Source organism: Hyla sarda, chromosome 4, assembly GCF_029499605.1.
Source record: "Hyla sarda isolate aHylSar1 chromosome 4, aHylSar1.hap1, whole genome shotgun sequence".
In the NCBI taxonomy this organism is placed as follows: Eukaryota; Metazoa; Chordata; class Amphibia; order Anura; family Hylidae; genus Hyla; species Hyla sarda.
Genome location: NC_079192.1, coordinates 34,523,831 through 34,541,696, shown reverse-complemented (window position 1 = coordinate 34,541,696; position 17,866 = coordinate 34,523,831). Strand labels below are relative to the sequence as shown.

The 17,866-nt window shown below is 41.8% G+C and overlaps 2 protein-coding genes across 3 annotated transcripts in view; both read left to right on the top strand.

Annotated features, from left to right (window-relative positions):
* The window catches only part of LOC130367760 (dynein light chain Tctex-type protein 2B-like), a 35,135-nt gene that overhangs the window by 201 nt on the left and 17,068 nt on the right, over window positions 1-17,866 (top strand). The window contains exons 1-2 of one of the 2 annotated variants that reach the window (XM_056570500.1): window positions 12,370-12,447; window positions 14,089-14,293. In XM_056570500.1, coding sequence (XP_056426475.1) covers window positions 14,207-14,293 — 87 coding nt within the window. In that variant the 5' untranslated portion in view covers window positions 12,370-12,447; window positions 14,089-14,206. Of the gene's footprint in view, window positions 1-12,369; window positions 12,448-14,088; window positions 14,294-17,866 lie in introns of those variants that run through there. The other variant, XM_056570499.1, reaches the window with a different exon arrangement.
* On the top strand, window positions 56-5,068 carry TIMM29 (translocase of inner mitochondrial membrane 29). The gene is made up of 2 exons (XM_056570498.1): window positions 56-301; window positions 4,170-5,068. Exons 1-2 carry the CDS (start codon window positions 103-105, stop codon window positions 4,754-4,756), a joined length of 786 nt encoding a protein of 261 aa, XP_056426473.1. The 5' UTR covers window positions 56-102; the 3' UTR covers window positions 4,757-5,068.

Sequence of the window (17,866 nt, the reverse complement as noted above, 5' to 3'; positions counted from 1 at the left end):
TATTGTGTAATACATTAAAGAGTGATTGAAATTCTCTTTCCCTCCCCCCTGTACTGAGCAAATGGAACAGTCGTTAGCGCGTATAGTACGGAACTCCGTGTGATGGTCGTGTTTAATGAGGGGGAAGGATTTTGCGGGTGCAACTTAAGAGAGAATGACAACCGGAAGTGGGGTCTGTGCTGGAGGACAGACATGGCCGGGCGATGTGTGGGGGTCCTGGTGCGGAGGTCGTGCTCTGGAGCTCCGGGGACTGCGGCGGTGAAGCCGGGATTCTGGGGGCGGATGAAGGAGAAGAAGATGGGTAAGAGCCGGGGACAGAGGAAGGAAAGGGGAAACACGTGGGCGGAGGTGACCGCTTATCTTTATACAGCAGAGTGTCTCCACAACTACAACTCCCAGCATGCCCGGACAGCCAGAGTAGTTGTGTACAAGCATATAACTATACTACTGTCCCCTATGTACAAGACTATATTTACTATAATACTGCTCCCTATATACAAGAATATAACTACTATAATACTGCTCCTATATACAAGAATATAACTACTATAATACTGCTCCCTATATACAAGAATATAACTACTATAATACTGCCTCCTATATACAAGAATATAACTACTATAATACTGCTCCTATATACAAGAATATAACTACTATAATACTGCTCCCTATATACAAGAATATAACTACTATAATACTGCTATATACAAGAATATAACTACTATAATACTGCTGCTATATACAAGAATATAACTACTATAATACTGCTCCCTATATACAAGAATATAACTACTATAATACTGCTCCCTATATACAAGAATATAACTACTATAATACTGCTCCCTATATACAAGAATATAACTACTATAATACTGCTCCCTATATACAAGAATATAACTACTATAATACTGCTCCCTATATACAAGAATATAACTACTATAATACTGCTCCCTATATACAAGAATATAACTACTATAATACTGCTCCCTATATACAAGAATATAACTACTATAATACTGCTCCCTATATACAAGAATATAACTACTATAATACTGCTCCCTATATACAAGAATATAACTACTATAATACTGCTCCCTATATACAAGAATATAACTACTATAATACTGCTCCCTATATACAAGAATATAACTACTATAATACTGCTCCTATATACAAGAATATAACTACTATAATACTGCTCCCTATATACAAGAATATAACTACTATAATACTGCTCCCTATATACAAGAATATAACTACTATAATACTGCTCCCTATATACAAGAATATAACTACTATAATACTGCTCCCTATATACAAGAATATAACTACTATAATACTGCTCCTATGTACAAGAATATAACTACTATAATACTGCCTCCTATATACAAGAATATAACTACTATAATACTGCCTCCTATATACAAGAATATATCTACAATAATACTGCTCCTATATACAAGAATATATCTACTATAATACTGCTCCTATATACAAGAATATAACTACTATAATACTGCCTCCTATATACAAGAATATATCTACAATAATACTGCTCCTATATACAAGAATATATCTACTATAATACTGCTCCTATATACAAGAATATAACTACTATAATACTGCTCCCTATATACAAGAATATAACTACTATAATACTGCCTCCTATATACAAGAATATAACTACTATAATACTGCTCCTATATACAAGAATATAACTACTATAATACTGCCTCCTATATACAAGAATATATCTACAATAATACTGCTCCTATATACAAGAATATAACTACTATAATACTGTCCCCTATATACAAGAATATAACTACTATTATACTGTTCCTATATACAAGAATATATCTACTATAATACTGCTCCTATATACAAGAATATAACTACTATAATACTGCTCCTATATACAAGAATATAACTGCTATAATACTGCTCCTATGTACAAGAATATAACTGCTATAATACTGCCTCCTATATACAAGAATATAACTACTATAATACTGCTCCTATATACAAGAATATATCTACAATAATACTGCTCCTATATACAAGAATATATCTACAATAATACTGCTCCTATATACAAGAATATAACTACTATAATACTACTCCTATATACAAGAATATAACTACTATAATACTACTCCTATATACAAGAATAGAACTACTATAATACCGCCTCCTATATACAAGAATATAACTACTATAATACCGCCCCTATGTAGAAGAATAGAACTCTATTCAGATTTTATTCTGAACTCAACCAAAAACCAAAACATGGGGACTCAACCTCTATATCAGAGTACATATCAGGGTGCAGCAGTATATCCTGATAGCAATATACAAAACAAAAGGAGAAAAAAAGTGGATATACTAATGTCAATAACAATATTCTGTATATAAAATATTAATCTTAGCAAATGATATACAAGAATACATGTATACAAAAAACATATGTTTGTGTGTGTGTGTCTCCCTCTCTCCCTCCAAAACCCCAACCTTGGTGTAAACCATATATGTGGCAGAAAAAAACACAATACCTAGTGTACAGAATCAAATTACACAGTGTAACATCAAGGCAAAGCAATGCTGCTCTATATACATAGAGATGGGTGAACTTACAGTAAATTCGATTCGTCACAAACTTCTCGGCTCGGCAGTTGATGACTTATCCTGCATAAATGAGTTCAGCTTTCAGGTGCTCCCGTGGGCTGGAAAAGGTGGATACAGTCCTAGGAGACTCTTTCCTAGGACTGTATCCACCTTTTCCAGCCCACCGGTGCACCTGAAGGCTGAACTAATTTATCCAGGATAAGACATCAACTGCTGAGCCGAGAAGTTTGTGACAAATTGAATTTACTGTAAGTTCGCTCATCTCCATCTATACATAACCTGGACTGACTCTCTTACAGAGCAGAAGTATAGCAATGAATGTATATGTTAAAGGAGTACTCCAGTGGAAACCTTATTATTTTTTTATTTTTTAAATCAACCGGTGCCAGAAAGTTGAACATATTTGTAAATTACTTCTATAAAAAAAAAAAAATCTTAATCCTTCCAGTACCTATTAGCGGCTGTACACTACAGAGGAAATTCTTTTCTTTTTGGATTTCTTTTCTGTCACGACCCCAGTGCTCTCTGCTGACACCTCTGTCCATGTCAGGAACTGTCCAGAGTTGGAGAAAATCCCCATAGAAAACATATGCTGCTCTGAACAGTTCCTAAAATGGGCAGAGGTGTCAGCAGAGAGCACTGTGCTCGTGACAGAAAAGAAATCCAAAAAGAAAATATTAGCAGCTGTGTACTACAGAGAAAATGAAGTACTGGAAGGATTAAGAATTTTTTTTATAGAAGTAATTTACAAATATGTTTAACTTTCTGGTACCAGTTGATTAAAAAAAATAATAATAATAATTCCACCGGAGTACCCCTTTAACCTTTTTATATGGCACATTTTATTTTACACAGGTCTAAATATATTATTATAAGATACTTGTTTTCCCCTCATATTACATATATTGGTGCTTCCCAACCAGGGTGCCTCCAGCTGTTGCAAAACTACAACTCCCAGCATGCCCGGACAGCCGTTGGCTGTCCGGGCATGCTGGGAGTTGTAGTTTTGCAACAGCTGGAGGCACCCTGGTTGGGAAGCACTGACATATATGTATGGGTGTGTATATGTGTATGTGTACACATACACATACACATATATACACATACACATATGTCAGTGCTTCCCAACCAGGGTGCCTCCAGCTGTTGCAAAACTACAACTCCCAGCATGCCCGGACAGCCGTTTGCTGTCCGGGCATGCTGGGAGTTGTAGTTTTGCAACAGCTGGAGGCACCCTGGTTGGGAAGCACTGACATATGTGTATGTGTATATATGTGTGTGTGTGTGTGTGTGTGTGTGTATATGTGTGTGTATGTATGTGTGTGTGTGTTACCTTTAAAGTTGATTTAAAGTTTCCCTCCGGAGTACCCCTTTAAAACATACAAACCAGTGCAGGATACCAGACGGATGCAGATATGAATGGGTTTCATGTGCCCCAAAGCGTCCGTCCAAGGACCGCACCCATCCCCCACCCCCCGCGTTCTGTCGCTGTTACGCAACTTCCTCAGGGGTGTCTTCTTTACTGACTTCTCTTCTCTCTGCAGTGGTTTGGACCAAAAGCCTCCTACGTGACTATAAGGAGGCCTGTAAGGATATAGTAGTGGGAGCCAAGGAGCACCCCGGTAAAGCCGCCACCTATCTCTCCCTGCTGGCCGGTGTGGGGATTTGTTCGTCCGCGGCCCCATCTGAGGATTCCTTCCGCTCTTCTCTCCTGGAGGCTTCGGCCTCTCTTCTCCTACTTTCCCCTTGGACAAGGAGCGGTAGGTCTGACGGCCATGTTCAGCGACTCGTTGACCTGAGTAACCAGGGACGTCTGCGGTATGTTAACCTCCAGGTCTTGTCTCTGGTATACGAAGCTCCGTATGACCCAGACTGTGACCTGTACAACACCCAGTGCCCGCACCTGCAGCCCCGCATCTCTGACTTTCCCAGCCGGGTTCTGGACATCGGCTTTTTAGGACAGTGGTGGCTCCTGAAGGAGAAGATGAAGGAGTTTGATGTCAATGAAGAAGAGTTCAGCCACCTCCCCCTCAGCATGAAGACCATTTCTTATAATGATCTGCACTCGCAGGAGAATGAACGACTCTACGAGACCAAATACCGGCCACTTGTGTGTGAGGACCACGAGTGATAGGATGGAATAGATGGGACTGATATATATTTATATGTATAGGGACTATTATAGATTATATCATGCATTGTCCTCAGTGTATTCTGTGCGGGATGACGGAGATACTGTGCACGTTCACACTTGCTGCTTTGGATTCACTACGGAAAGGCCCAGTGACTTGCAGTCTGTGGCGGTTTCGGTTAGGACGCCATGACTATTGCTGCACGCCGTGCCAACGAAACTGATGAAGCCCGTCATGGAGTTGCCGGGTGTGGAGGAGCACATGACTCTGCGAATCATATAATAAAAATTTTCCCAACTTTTTGTATTACACTTGGCTTTCATTCCTTGCTGTTTTTTTTAAGATCTCCGTTTGCTGTCAGGTCATGTAAATAGTTTAGGGGCTGTGACCTCCACCCATTGCAGAAATGAAGGGTCAGAAGCACTCGGGAGTGCTGGGCGGCCTCCTCGGCTCTGCTAAGCCTCGGCAGTGTATGGGACTTGAGATTTGTTGACTGCTCTTCTTGCAGGACTGAGGATCAGACAAAAGGCCTAAAGAAAAACTTCAGCTACCTGTTATTGCCACTAGAGGGAGGCCTTTATACGTGTTCAGGCCAATGCTAAAATGTATATGGATCTACCCCCTAGTGGTGACATGAAGCAGCAGGTAGTATATAGTACAGTGATGGTGAACCTTTTTGAGCCTGAGTGCCCAAACCATAAAGCACGCCAACTCTTCCCTCAAAGTGCCAGCACAGCAATTAAATCAGAATACTGAGGCTTAAGTTCAGAAAGAACAACTCATACAGTTGCCATAACTTTTTTTTTTTATTGAGATTTTAATTCCCCGCCCCCCCACATTAGGCGGGCAGTATGTTCCCCCACATGCGGTGCAGTATAGTTCCCCCACAGACATACAGCCTTCAGCCATATACAGTGTATGGCTGGAGGCTGTATGCCTGTTTACTGCCCCACTTCAGTGCTCCGACCTCCGGTCCGGGGTCACAATCTACTGCTATGGCCTACAGGTGGTCGGAGCACTGAAGATGATGTAAAACATACAGGTAACTTACCATACGCGCGAGCCTACTCCTACTCCGCTGTTGCTATGTCAGTACGTCAGTGATGTCCCTGGGTGCGCTACCTCCCAGCGGCCCCTGCATTTTTAAAGTTAATGCTGGGCCACAGAAAGGTAACCGGGGGGCTGATGGTGATGTCCCGAATGGGCTGATGGTGAACTATGGCCGCGTGCCCAGAGAGGGGGCTTGGCATGCTGTGCCACCCATAGGTTCGCCATCACTGATATAGTAACACTATAGTATGGAGTTTTCCAACCAGTGCTCCTCCAGCTGTTGCCAAACTACACCTCCCAGCATCCCGAAGGCTGTCTGGGCATGCTGGGAGTTGTAGTTTGGCAACAGCTGGAGGAACACTGGTTGGGAAACCCTGGTGTAGTATACAGTAACATAAATAACATGGCATAGGAATTTTGGAACTGGAGTAAACAAGGGTTATCTCCCCCCCCCCCCCCCCCCCCCTGTAGAGTCCACATAAATCAGTGGGGAACCTCCAGCACAGCCCGTGACATTATTTTCACCTTGCTGGTGGTTTACAACCGGAGTGCCACAAGAACCGGCCTGCGGTGCAGAGGAAGTCCGGGGGTTTTGGGGGGACTGGCAACTGGATTCACTTGGACACCTGTGCCATAGCACCCCCACAGGTGTCCTAGGATTAATATCGGCCTCTAGTGACACTGCTGGTTCTAGAGGCTGGGACACATTGATGTCAGTCAAGGTGTCTCAAAGATAGATAGTGGCTGCCAGCAGAAGACACAATTGACTGCTGGGGAGCTGAGGTGAGTTTTTTTTTTGTTTGTGTTCAGGGGGAGCCCTATCTACAGAGGGTGAGCTCCCTCAAGGGGGTTACTATCTACAAGGGGCAAGCTATCCCCAGGGGGCAAGCTACCCATAGGGGGGCGTCCTATCTTTAGGGGGCAAGCTATCCATAGAGGGATGTCCTTTCTTCAGGGGGCAAGCTATCCACTCGGGGTCCTTTCTTTAGGGGGCAAGCTATCCACTCGGGGTCCTTTGTTTAGGGGGCAAACTAACTCTAGGCAGAACGCAAATCTTAAAGGGTTACTCCGCTCCCCAGCATCCGGGAACATTGAGTTCTGAATGCTGTGTGCGTGTTTCTGTGTTCACGCCTGCCCCCTCAATGAAAGTCTATGGGAAGGGGGCGTAACGGCCGTCACGCCCCTCCCATAGACTTACATTGAGGGGGGACGGGCGTGAACATGGAAGCCCGACACACAGCGTTCGGAACTCAATGTTCCGGATGCTGGGTAGCGGAGTAACCCTTTAAAAGGTAGCAACATCATTAATACCAGCTAACCACACACACACACCTCACCAAGCAGTTCCAGCCGTCACATTAGGGCTGCCCGAAGAACCTGGTAAGGGTGCTGTAAAGTCCGTAGGGGTGTAGATGGCGTTAGGATGTGGTGGGGCACCTCTGGCAGAAAAAAAAGGTCCGCCCCCCTCCTGATATAAATAATTCACATCAAATAAGGGGTCAGGCTCTGAGCATTCAGTTAGTTGTCTCTGTTACACAATAGATTTGATTAAGCTATTGCACTCAATGGGCAGTGCCTATGTTATGGTGCCAACTAGAGATGAGTGAACTTACAGTAAATTCGATTTGTCACAAACTTCTCGGCTCGGCAGTTGATGACTTTTCCTACCTAAATTAGTTCAGCTTTCAGGTGCTCCGGTGGTCTGGAAAAGGTGGATACAGTCCTGGGAGACTCTTTCCTAGGACTGTATCCACCTTTTCCCGCCCATGGGAGCACCTGAAAGCTGAACTAATTTACGCCGGATAAGTTATCAACTGCTGAGCCGAGAAGTTTGTGACGAATCAAATTTACTGTAAGTTCGCTCATCTCTAGTGCCAACTTTATAGCAGTGCGCCCAAAGCTCCACCAGCAAACTGCTATAGCATAGGTGTTGCTATATTGCTTTTGGACAGCTATGAAATTGGAAGTACTGTAAAGGTGCTGCCAACTGTATCGTAGTCATAGCCTTCTGCAGCAGTGCCTGTGAAAATATGTGCCCCCCCCCTATAATACAACCCTCCCCAGCTGTATATCACATTTTTCCTCCCCCGATGGCACATCCAGACATCATCTTTCTTGATGGACCCACAAAGTAGTCAGTCCTTCCCTACATGAAATTGCTGATAACACAGAACAATAGCTCAAACCATGAGAACCAGTATTTTGTTCCTGTTCAGTGGCGTCATACTGACTGAAGCGAGGAGCCGGTTCTGTCTAATGTTACCGATCGGCAATTGAGCAACAAAAGCCTCTAATGAGTTGAACAATGTGTAGAATAAGTTGTTGTGGGAACAGATGATGTCATCAGATTAGGGAGGAGGGGCAATTAATTTCTCTAAGGGCTTTATGAGGAAAGTATTCATAGGGGAGACCAGGGACGGACCGCCGCCGGTGAGTGTACGGTGCACCTGCTTCTACAGGGTCCTATACTTCATCCAGGTTACCATGGGGGAGATTTATCAAATCTGTGCAGAGGAAAAATGGAGCCGTTGCCCATAGCAACCAGTCAGATCACTTCTTTAATTTTTTAAAAGACCTCTGAAGAATATAAGCTGCGATCTGATTGGTTGCTATGGGCAACTGGTCAACTTTTCCTCTGCACAGTTTAGATAAATCTCCCCCCCCCGTGAGTGGACAGCCCCGCCATTGTTGGGCTGATTGAGAGTAGAGCTTGCAGAACCCTTAAAGGGGTAATCCAATGCCCCAGCATTCAGAACATCTTGTTCCAAACGCTGGGTGCGGGCTGCAGGGGTCCTGACGTCACGGCCCCGCCCCTCAATGCAAGTCTATTGGAGGGGGCGTGGTGGCCGCCACGCCCCCTCCCATAGACTTGTATTGAGTGGGGTGGCCCTGATATTACGACCCCTGCAGCCCGCACCAATCGTTCAGAACAATATGAGCATTGTGGGTGTTATTGTGCAGGCTTGCTGGGAGTAGTAGTCCTTCAGGGAAGTCACATGGCAGGCTGGTGTAGCTAACTTGGTGGTCCCCCGTGAGCCCACCAATCCTTTCTAGTGAAAAGTGCAGGAATAAGAACATCAGGATTATGTGAAAACAACTTGAACACTTTGGAATGATACAGCCTTCAGAACAGATTAATTAATATTTGGTCACTGTCCCTTTAAAGCTTTATTTCCACAACTTATTTTCAGCATTTTTTGTTTGTTTTTATACACCTGATGATTTTATGTGCCCTTCCATTTTGCGCTCCCAAGATTCAGTTTTCATGGTATTCTTTTTTTTTTTAGTTTGTCTTGTTTTTTTTTTTTTCTGCCTTTCTTTTTTTTATTACAAGTCATGTGATGCATCCATCACGTGACCCAAAGCAATACTTTTGAAGAAGTTGTGGGGGTAACCTTTCAGATTAAATGCCAGTAATAAACCCACATTCCTTTTTTTTTCTTGCCATTTTTTTCCTTCTATAGAAGTCTAGGGGAGAAAACATTGTCAAGATTCCCTAAAAAAAAAAATGTCACTGAGCCAAAAATGATAATAAAGAGTTAAAAACCGCCAAGTGGGTATGGCGTTTCATATTTCTTTATTATAGACTATATGTAGGGGTAAAGTCCTGGGGAAAAAAGTGCGGGAACTTGCCCAAGGTTTCCACCCAAGGGCTGATCCTGCTAATGGAAACGGTGTTTCTGCAGTGGAAAAAGTGCAGACACTCAGTTCCCACGGGTTCCTGCAGGACTTGAGCCCTGACTATATGAAACATCATAGGGGGAGATTTATCAAAACCTGTCCTGAGGATAAGTTGCTGAGTTTCCCATAGCAACCAATCAGATCGCTGCTTTCATTTTTAAAAAGGCCTCTGAAAAATGAAAGAAGCGATCTGATTGGTTGCTATGGGAAACTCAGCAACTTTTCCTCTGGGCAGGTTTTGATAAATCTCCCCCATACTCTATATTGCCCTATAGACTCTCAGCTAACATCTGGAGGTGGCGTTTTTGCCTGCCGCCCCATGCCCCCACTAATTTCTTGTGTGCTTTTCACATGTATAAGTGAGGTTACTAATGTAGAGGCGGTGGCAGACAGGTTACAAACAGGATACAGGATTTAGTTTGTACTCTACTGTCATAGGCATACACAGGGTGACACACTGTGGTGCAGTACTTGATACCAGGTTTGTAGGGTGTACACAGGAAACCTCTGTAAGGTGTTAAACCACACAGCACTAAGGCTGACCATAGGGCACTGAAGAGATTAGTGTATGCAGATGGGTCCTTGTACAGCGGTATCCTCCTCTTTCTGAGATGAGATATATACACTGCTCAAAAAAATTAAGGAAACACTAAGATAAAACATCCTAGATCTGAACGAATAAACTAATTGTATGAAATACTTTCGTCTTTACCTAGTTGAATGCGCTGACAACAAAATCACACAAAAATTATCAATGGAAATCAAATTTATCAACCCATGGAGGTCTGGATATGGAGTCACACTCAAAATCAAAGTGGAAAACCACACTACAGGCTGATCCAACTTTATGTAATGTCCTTAAAACAAGTCACAATGAGGCTCAGTAGTGTGTGTGTGGCCTCCACGTGCCCATATGACCTCCCTACAATGCCTGGGCATGCTCCTGATTAGGTGGCAGATGGTCTCTTGAGGGATGTCCTCCGAGACCTGGACTAAAGCATCCGCCAACTCCTGGACAGTCTGTAGTGCAATGCAATGGTGGATGGAGCGAGACATGATGTCCCAGATGTGCTCAATTGGATTCAGGTCTGGGGAACGGGTGGGCTGGTCCACAGCATCAATGCCCTCCTCTTGCAGGAACTGCTGACACACTCCATCACATGAGGTCTAGCATTGTCTTGTATTAGGAGGAACCCAGGGCCAACCGCACCAGCATATGGTCTCACAAGGGGTCTAAGGATCTCATCTCGGTACCTAATGGCAGTCAGGCTACCTCTGGCAAGTAAATGGAGGGCTGTGTGGTCCCCCAAAGAAATGCCACCCCACACCATTACTGACCCACCGCCAAACCGGTCATGCTGGAGGATGTTGCAGGCAGCAGAACGTTCTCCACAGCGTCTCCAGACTCTGTCACATGTGCTCAGTGTGAACCTGCTTTCATCTGTGAAGAGCACAGGGCGCCAGTGGAGAATTTGCCAATCTTTGTGTTCTCTGAAAAATGCCAAACGTACTGCACGGTGTTGGGCTGTAAGCATAACCCCCACGTGTGGACGTCGGGCCCTCATACCACCCTCATGCAGTCTGTTTCTGACCATTTGAGTGCACACATGCACATTTGTGGCCTGCTGGAGGTCATTTTGTAGGGCTCTGGCAGTGCTCCTCCTTGCACAAAGGCGGAAGTAGTGGTCCTGCTACTGGGTTGTTGCTCTCCTACGGCCTCCTCCCCGTCTCCTAATGTACTGGCCTGTCTCCTGGTAGCGCCTCCAAGCTCTGGACACTACGCTGACAGACACTGCAAACCTTCTTGCCACAGCTCGCATTGATGTGCCATCCTGGATAGGCTGCACTACCTGAGCTACTTGTGTGGGTTGTGGACTCAGTCTCATGCTACCACTAGAAAGAATGCACCGCCAGCATTATAAAGTGACCAAAACATCAGCCAGGAAGCATAGGAACTGAGAAGTGGTCTGTGGTCACCACCTGCAGAACCATTCCTTTATTGGGGGAGTCTTTCTAATTGCCTATAATTTCCACCTGTTGTCTGTTCCATTTGCACAACAGCATGTGAAATTGATTGTCAATCAGTGTTGCTTCCTGAGTGGACAGTGTGATTTCACAGAAGTGTCATTGACTTGGAGTTACATTGTGGTGTTTAAGTGTTCCCTTTATTTTTTTGAGCAGTGTATATATATATGTGTGTATGTATAGAAGAAGAAGAATAGCTAGAAGATGCTGCTCTGCCAAAAGCCAGGTCTAGACTGGTTTGGGTCCATCCCTCTCTGGAAGAGGAGACTGAACTATGGCCACTACACACAGTCTTTTAGAACTTTCTGCCTAAAAACACTTAGGATGCATCATGTGACCAAGGCATCATGCATCTGATACAAGGCATATTTAATAATTTGAACGTGTAGTCCGTTTGTTCTTCAGATTCCCATAAATGATTCATATTCAGTAGTGGTCTCCAAACTGTGGACCTTCAGCTGTTGCAAAACTACAACTCCCAGCATGCCCGGACAGCCGTTGGCTGTCCGGGCATGCTGGAAGTTGTAGTTTTGCAACAGCTGGAGGTCCACAGTTTGTAGACCTAGGATATAAAGTATCTGCACTGTTATACCGAGTCGGATCCCTCCTACTCTGTTATATTCAGGTGGTCCATAGTATATAGCAGTAGAGCAGCGGTGGGCGGTACAGGCTGGGATTAGCAGCAGGTACAGTAGATCCACTGTGTGAATAGGTGAATAGCCGCGTTATCTCTCCTGTGATCAGCGCTGGGTCATGCCTGGACAGGACTGTTTGCTCAGTGTATCATGTGCTCCGCTATTTACTGTAAACATTTACCTGCTGACAATCATCCAGATACTAATGGGGTGATACCGCCGGAAGAGAGGGGACATCCCAAGATCAGGCCTAAAGGTCACATGTCACTGTGGAAATAAAGAACCAAGTCACCAGCATGGTGGGATAGGAGCTGAGAGGCTACAGATACTGAATATCTTCCCACCAGAATATACACTCTGTAATGTACTGATTGAGATCCCTGCTTATTCCGGCCTTAGGAATTCAGTGTCACAGCTGTCTATATACAGTCATACAGGGAAGGCTGTAGATCACCAAGAAGGAGATAGATAGAGAGATACATATGAGATAGATAGAGAGAGATTGGTAGGTAGATAGATAGATATGAGATAGATAGATACGAAAAATAGGATGCAGCACACCACCAATTGCAATCAAAAGTGTTGGTTTATTCCATAACGTGCAAAGGACAACGTTTCGCCAGCCTCACGCTGGCTTTCTCTCACTTGAGAAAGCCAGCGTGAGGCTGGCGAAACGTTGTCCTTTGCACGTTATGGAATAAACCAACACTTTTGATTGCAATTGGTGGTGTGCTGCATCCTATTTTTCGTATTTGGATCAAGGAACCGGTGGACCCAGGCTCCAGCTATGCGAGCACCCCGAATTTACCTATATCTATCATTGCTTGATGTGCTGCTTTTATTTTTTATTTTTTTTTAGATAGATAGATATGAGATAGATAGATAGATAGATAGATATGAGATAGATATGAGATAGATAGATAGATAGATATGAGATAGATAGATAGATAGATAGATAGATAGATAGATAGATAGATATGAGATAGGGATAGATAGATAGATAGATATGAGATAGAGATAGATAGATAGATAGATACATGTGAGATAGATAGATGTGAGATAGATAGATATGAGATAGATAGATATGAGATAGATAGATGTGATATAGATAGATAGATAGATAGATCTGATATAGATAGATAGATAGATAGATATGAGATAGATAGATAGATAGATACATGTGAGATAGATAGATGTGAGATAGATAGATATGAGATAGATAGATATGAGATAGATAGATACATGTGAGATAGATAGATATGAGATAGATATGAGATAGATATGAGATAGATAGATATGAGATAGATAGGCGCTGTGTCTGTGACTCACATAGACTAGAATGGAGAGAGACATCCACTACCTCACCATACAGATCAGGGTCAGGATGTCATAAAGGGGTCCCCTCTATATACCACAGCAGTCCCCCATATATAGCTGCCATATAATAACTACATCCCCCCTGCGGCGGCTGCTGTGAAAGCGTTTTATATATATATCCAGATGATATGTCCACTTTCTCCCAAAATTTGCCATTCAGAACACTAGTGATGTCAGCCATACTGGTCGTCACCCAACTTTCCCAGACCAGTGATACCTGAGCGTGCCCTTAGACACCACATGACTGTCTGCCAATTCTGGCGACCGTAAATTACATGCAAACATGTGCAGTGACTGACCGGAGAGACTTATATCTGCCGAAAATGTCATCAGCCATGTTGGATTTAGGGCCAAACCCCCCCCCCCCCCCCCCCCCCCCAAAAAAAAAAAAAACAGTGTATTGCCATATGGGGCGAATTGGATGGGTTGAGTCCTTTCCGGTGTTACCCTTTGAGGTGTGGGGTTTCCCCTGTGAGCGGCACACACCTTCTCGGCTCTATTTATTGACATAAAGGCTTTAGTTGTCAGAGTACAGGTAATACGTGACAAATGTCCTCCCGCAGGTACACAACGACGCTCCATCGCTGGGGCCGTTACTAGAGTTATTTACCAGGAGCCCTCGTCTCCAACACAGTGTCGCCTTACCGCTGCTGCCGAAAGAGGGGATCGTCGACGACCACCATGACGTCCAAGACCGGCGGGAAAAGAGCCTCTGTGGCCAGTGTCCGGATAAACATGGAGGCCTCTGACAAACCGGCGCAGAAAGCGGTAAGGAATCCCAATATCGGATCTACTGTAGCGTTATAGCCTTATTACAGGTCAGGGTGCGGTATTGTATTATAAAGCAGTGGTCTCCGGATGTTGCAAAACTACAACTCCCAGCATGCCCGGACAGCCAACGGCTGTCCGGGCATGCTGGGAGTTGTAGTTTTGCAATATCTGTCCGTCAGAAATCATGTGACCTGTGCACCGACACTTTTCTTTAGACTTTTATTTTAGGGACGTTTTATTAGATTTATTAAAACCTGTGGAGAGAAAAGTTGCTGAGTTGCCCATAGCAACCAATCAGATCACTACTTTCATTTTTGAAAAGGCCTGTGAAAAATGAAAGCAGCGATCTGATTGGTTGCTATGGGCAACGCAGCAACTTCTCTCTCCACAGGTTTTGATAAATCTATCCCGTAATTTATATATATACAGGAATAGGGAATAATGATGTAATACTGCGGCATTATAACGGTATTATGAGCATAGGGAATAATGATGTAATACTGCAGCATTATAACCGTATTATAAGCACAGGGAATAATGATGTAATACTGCGGCATTATAATGGTATTATAAGCATAGGGAATAATGATGTAATGCTGCAGCATTATAACGGTATTATAAGCATAGGGAATAATGATGTAATACTGCAGCATTATGATAACGGTATTATAAGCATAGAGAATAATGATGTAATACTGAAGCATTATAACCGTATTATGATCATAGGGAATAATGATGTAATACTGCAGTATTATAACCGTATTATAAGCATAGGGAATAATGTTGTAATACTGCAGCATTATAACGGTATTATGATCATAGGGAATAATGATGTAATACTGCAGTATTATAACCGTATTATAAGCATAGGGAATAATGTTGTAATACTGCAGCATTATAACGGTATTATGATCATAGGGAATAATGATGTAATACTGCAGTATTATAACCGTATTATAAGCATAGGGAATAATGTTGTAATACTGCAGCATTATAACGGTATTATGATCATAGGGAATAATGATGTAATACTGCAGCATTATAACGGTATTATGATCATAGGGAATAATGATGTAATACTGCAGTATTATAACCGTATTATAAGCATAGGGAATAATGTTGTAATACTGCAGCATTATAACGGTATTATGATCATAGGGAATAATGATGTAATACTGCAGCATTATAACGGTATTATGAGTATAGGGAATAATGATGTAATACTGCAGCATTATAACCGTATTATGAGTATAGGGAATAATGATGTAATACTGCAGCATTATAACCGTATTATGAGCATAAGGAATAATGATGTAATACTGCTGCATTATAACGGTATTATGGGCATAGGGAATAATGATGTAATACTGCAGCATTATAACGGTATTATGAGCAAAGGGAATAATGATGTAATACTGCAGCATTATAACCGTATTATTAGCATAGGGAATAATGATGTAATACTGCAGCATTATAACCGTATTATGAGGATAGGGGATAATGATGTAATACTGCAGCATTATAACGGTATTATGAGCATAGGGAATAATGATGTAATACTGCAGCATTATAACGGTATTATGAGGATAGGGAATAATGATGTAATACTGCAGCATTCTAACGGTATTATGAGCATAGGGAATAATTATATAATACTGCAGCATTATAACCGTATTATGAGCATAGGGAATAATGATGTAATACTGGAGAATTATAACTGTATTATGAGCATAGGGAATAATTATGTAATACTGCAGCATTATAACTGTATTATGGGCATAGGGAATAATGATGTAATACTGCAGCATTATAACCGTATTATGAGCATAGGGAATAATGATGTAATACTGGAGAATTATAACGGTATTATAAGCATAGGGAATAATGATGTAATACTGCAGCATTATAACCGTATTATGAGCACGGGGAATAATGATGTAATACTGCAGCATTATAACAGTATTATGGGCATAGGGAATAATGATGTAATACTGCAGCATTATAACAGTATTATGGGCATAGGGAATAATGATGTAATACTGTAGTATTATAATGGTATTATGAGCATAGGGAATAATGATGTAATACTGCAGCATTATAACCGTATTATGAGTATATGGAATAATGATGTAATACTGCAGCATTATAACCGTATTATGAGTATAGGGAATAATGATGTAATACTGCAGCATTATAACGGTATTATGAGCATAGGGAATAATGATGTAATACTGCAGCATTAGAACCGTATTATGAGCATAGGGAATAATGATGTAATACTGCAGCATTAGAACCGTATTATGAGTATAGGGAATAATGATGTAATACTGCAGCATTATTATAACGGTATTATAAGCATAGGGAATAATGATGTAATACTGCAGCATTATAACCGTATTATGAGCATAGGGAATAATGATGTAATACTGCAGCATTATAACCGTATTATGAGTATAGGGAATAATTATGTAATACTGCAGCATTATAACCGTATTATGAGTATAGGGAATAATGATGTAATACTGCAGCATTATAACGGTATTATGAGTATAGGGAATAATGATGTAATACTGCAGCATTATAACCGTATTATGAGCATAGGGAATAATGATGTAATACTGCAGCATTATAACCGTATTATGGGCATAGGGAATAATGATGTAATACTGCAGCATTAGAACCGTATTATGAGTATAGGGAATAATGATGTAATACTGCAGCATTATTATAACGGTATTATAAGCATAGGGAATAATGATGTAATACTGCAGCATTATAACCGTATTATGAGCATAGGAAATAATGATGTAATACTGCAGCATTATAACCGTATTATGAGTATAGGGAATAATGATGTAATACTGCAGCATTATAACCGTATTATGGGCATAGGGAATAATGATGTAATACTGCAGCATTATAACCGTATTATGGGCATAGGGAATAATGATGTTATACTGCAGCATTATAACGGTATTATGATCATAGGGAATAATGATGTAATACTGCAGCATTATAATCGTATTATGAGTATAGGGAATAATGATGTTATACTGCAGCATTATAACGGTATTATGATCATAGGGAATAATGATGTAATACTGCAGCATTATAACCGTATTATGAGGATAGGGAATAATGATGTAATACTGCAGCATTATAACGGTATTATGAGCATAGGGAATAATTATGTAATACTGCAGCATTATAACGGTATTATGAGCATAGGGAATAATGATGTAATACTGCAGCATTATAACGGTATTATAAGCACAGGGAATAATGATGTAATAGTGCAGCATTATAACCGTATTATAAGCATAGGGAATAATGTTGTAATACTGCAGCATTATAACGGTATTATGATCATAGGGAATAATGATGTAATACTGCAGCATTATAACGGTATTATGAGTATAGGGAATAATGATGTAATACTGCAGCATTATAACCGTATTATGAGTATAGGGAATAATGATGTAATACTGCGGCATCATAACCGTATTATGAGCAAAGGGAATAATGATGTAATACTGCTGCATTATAACGGTATTATGGGCATAGGGAATA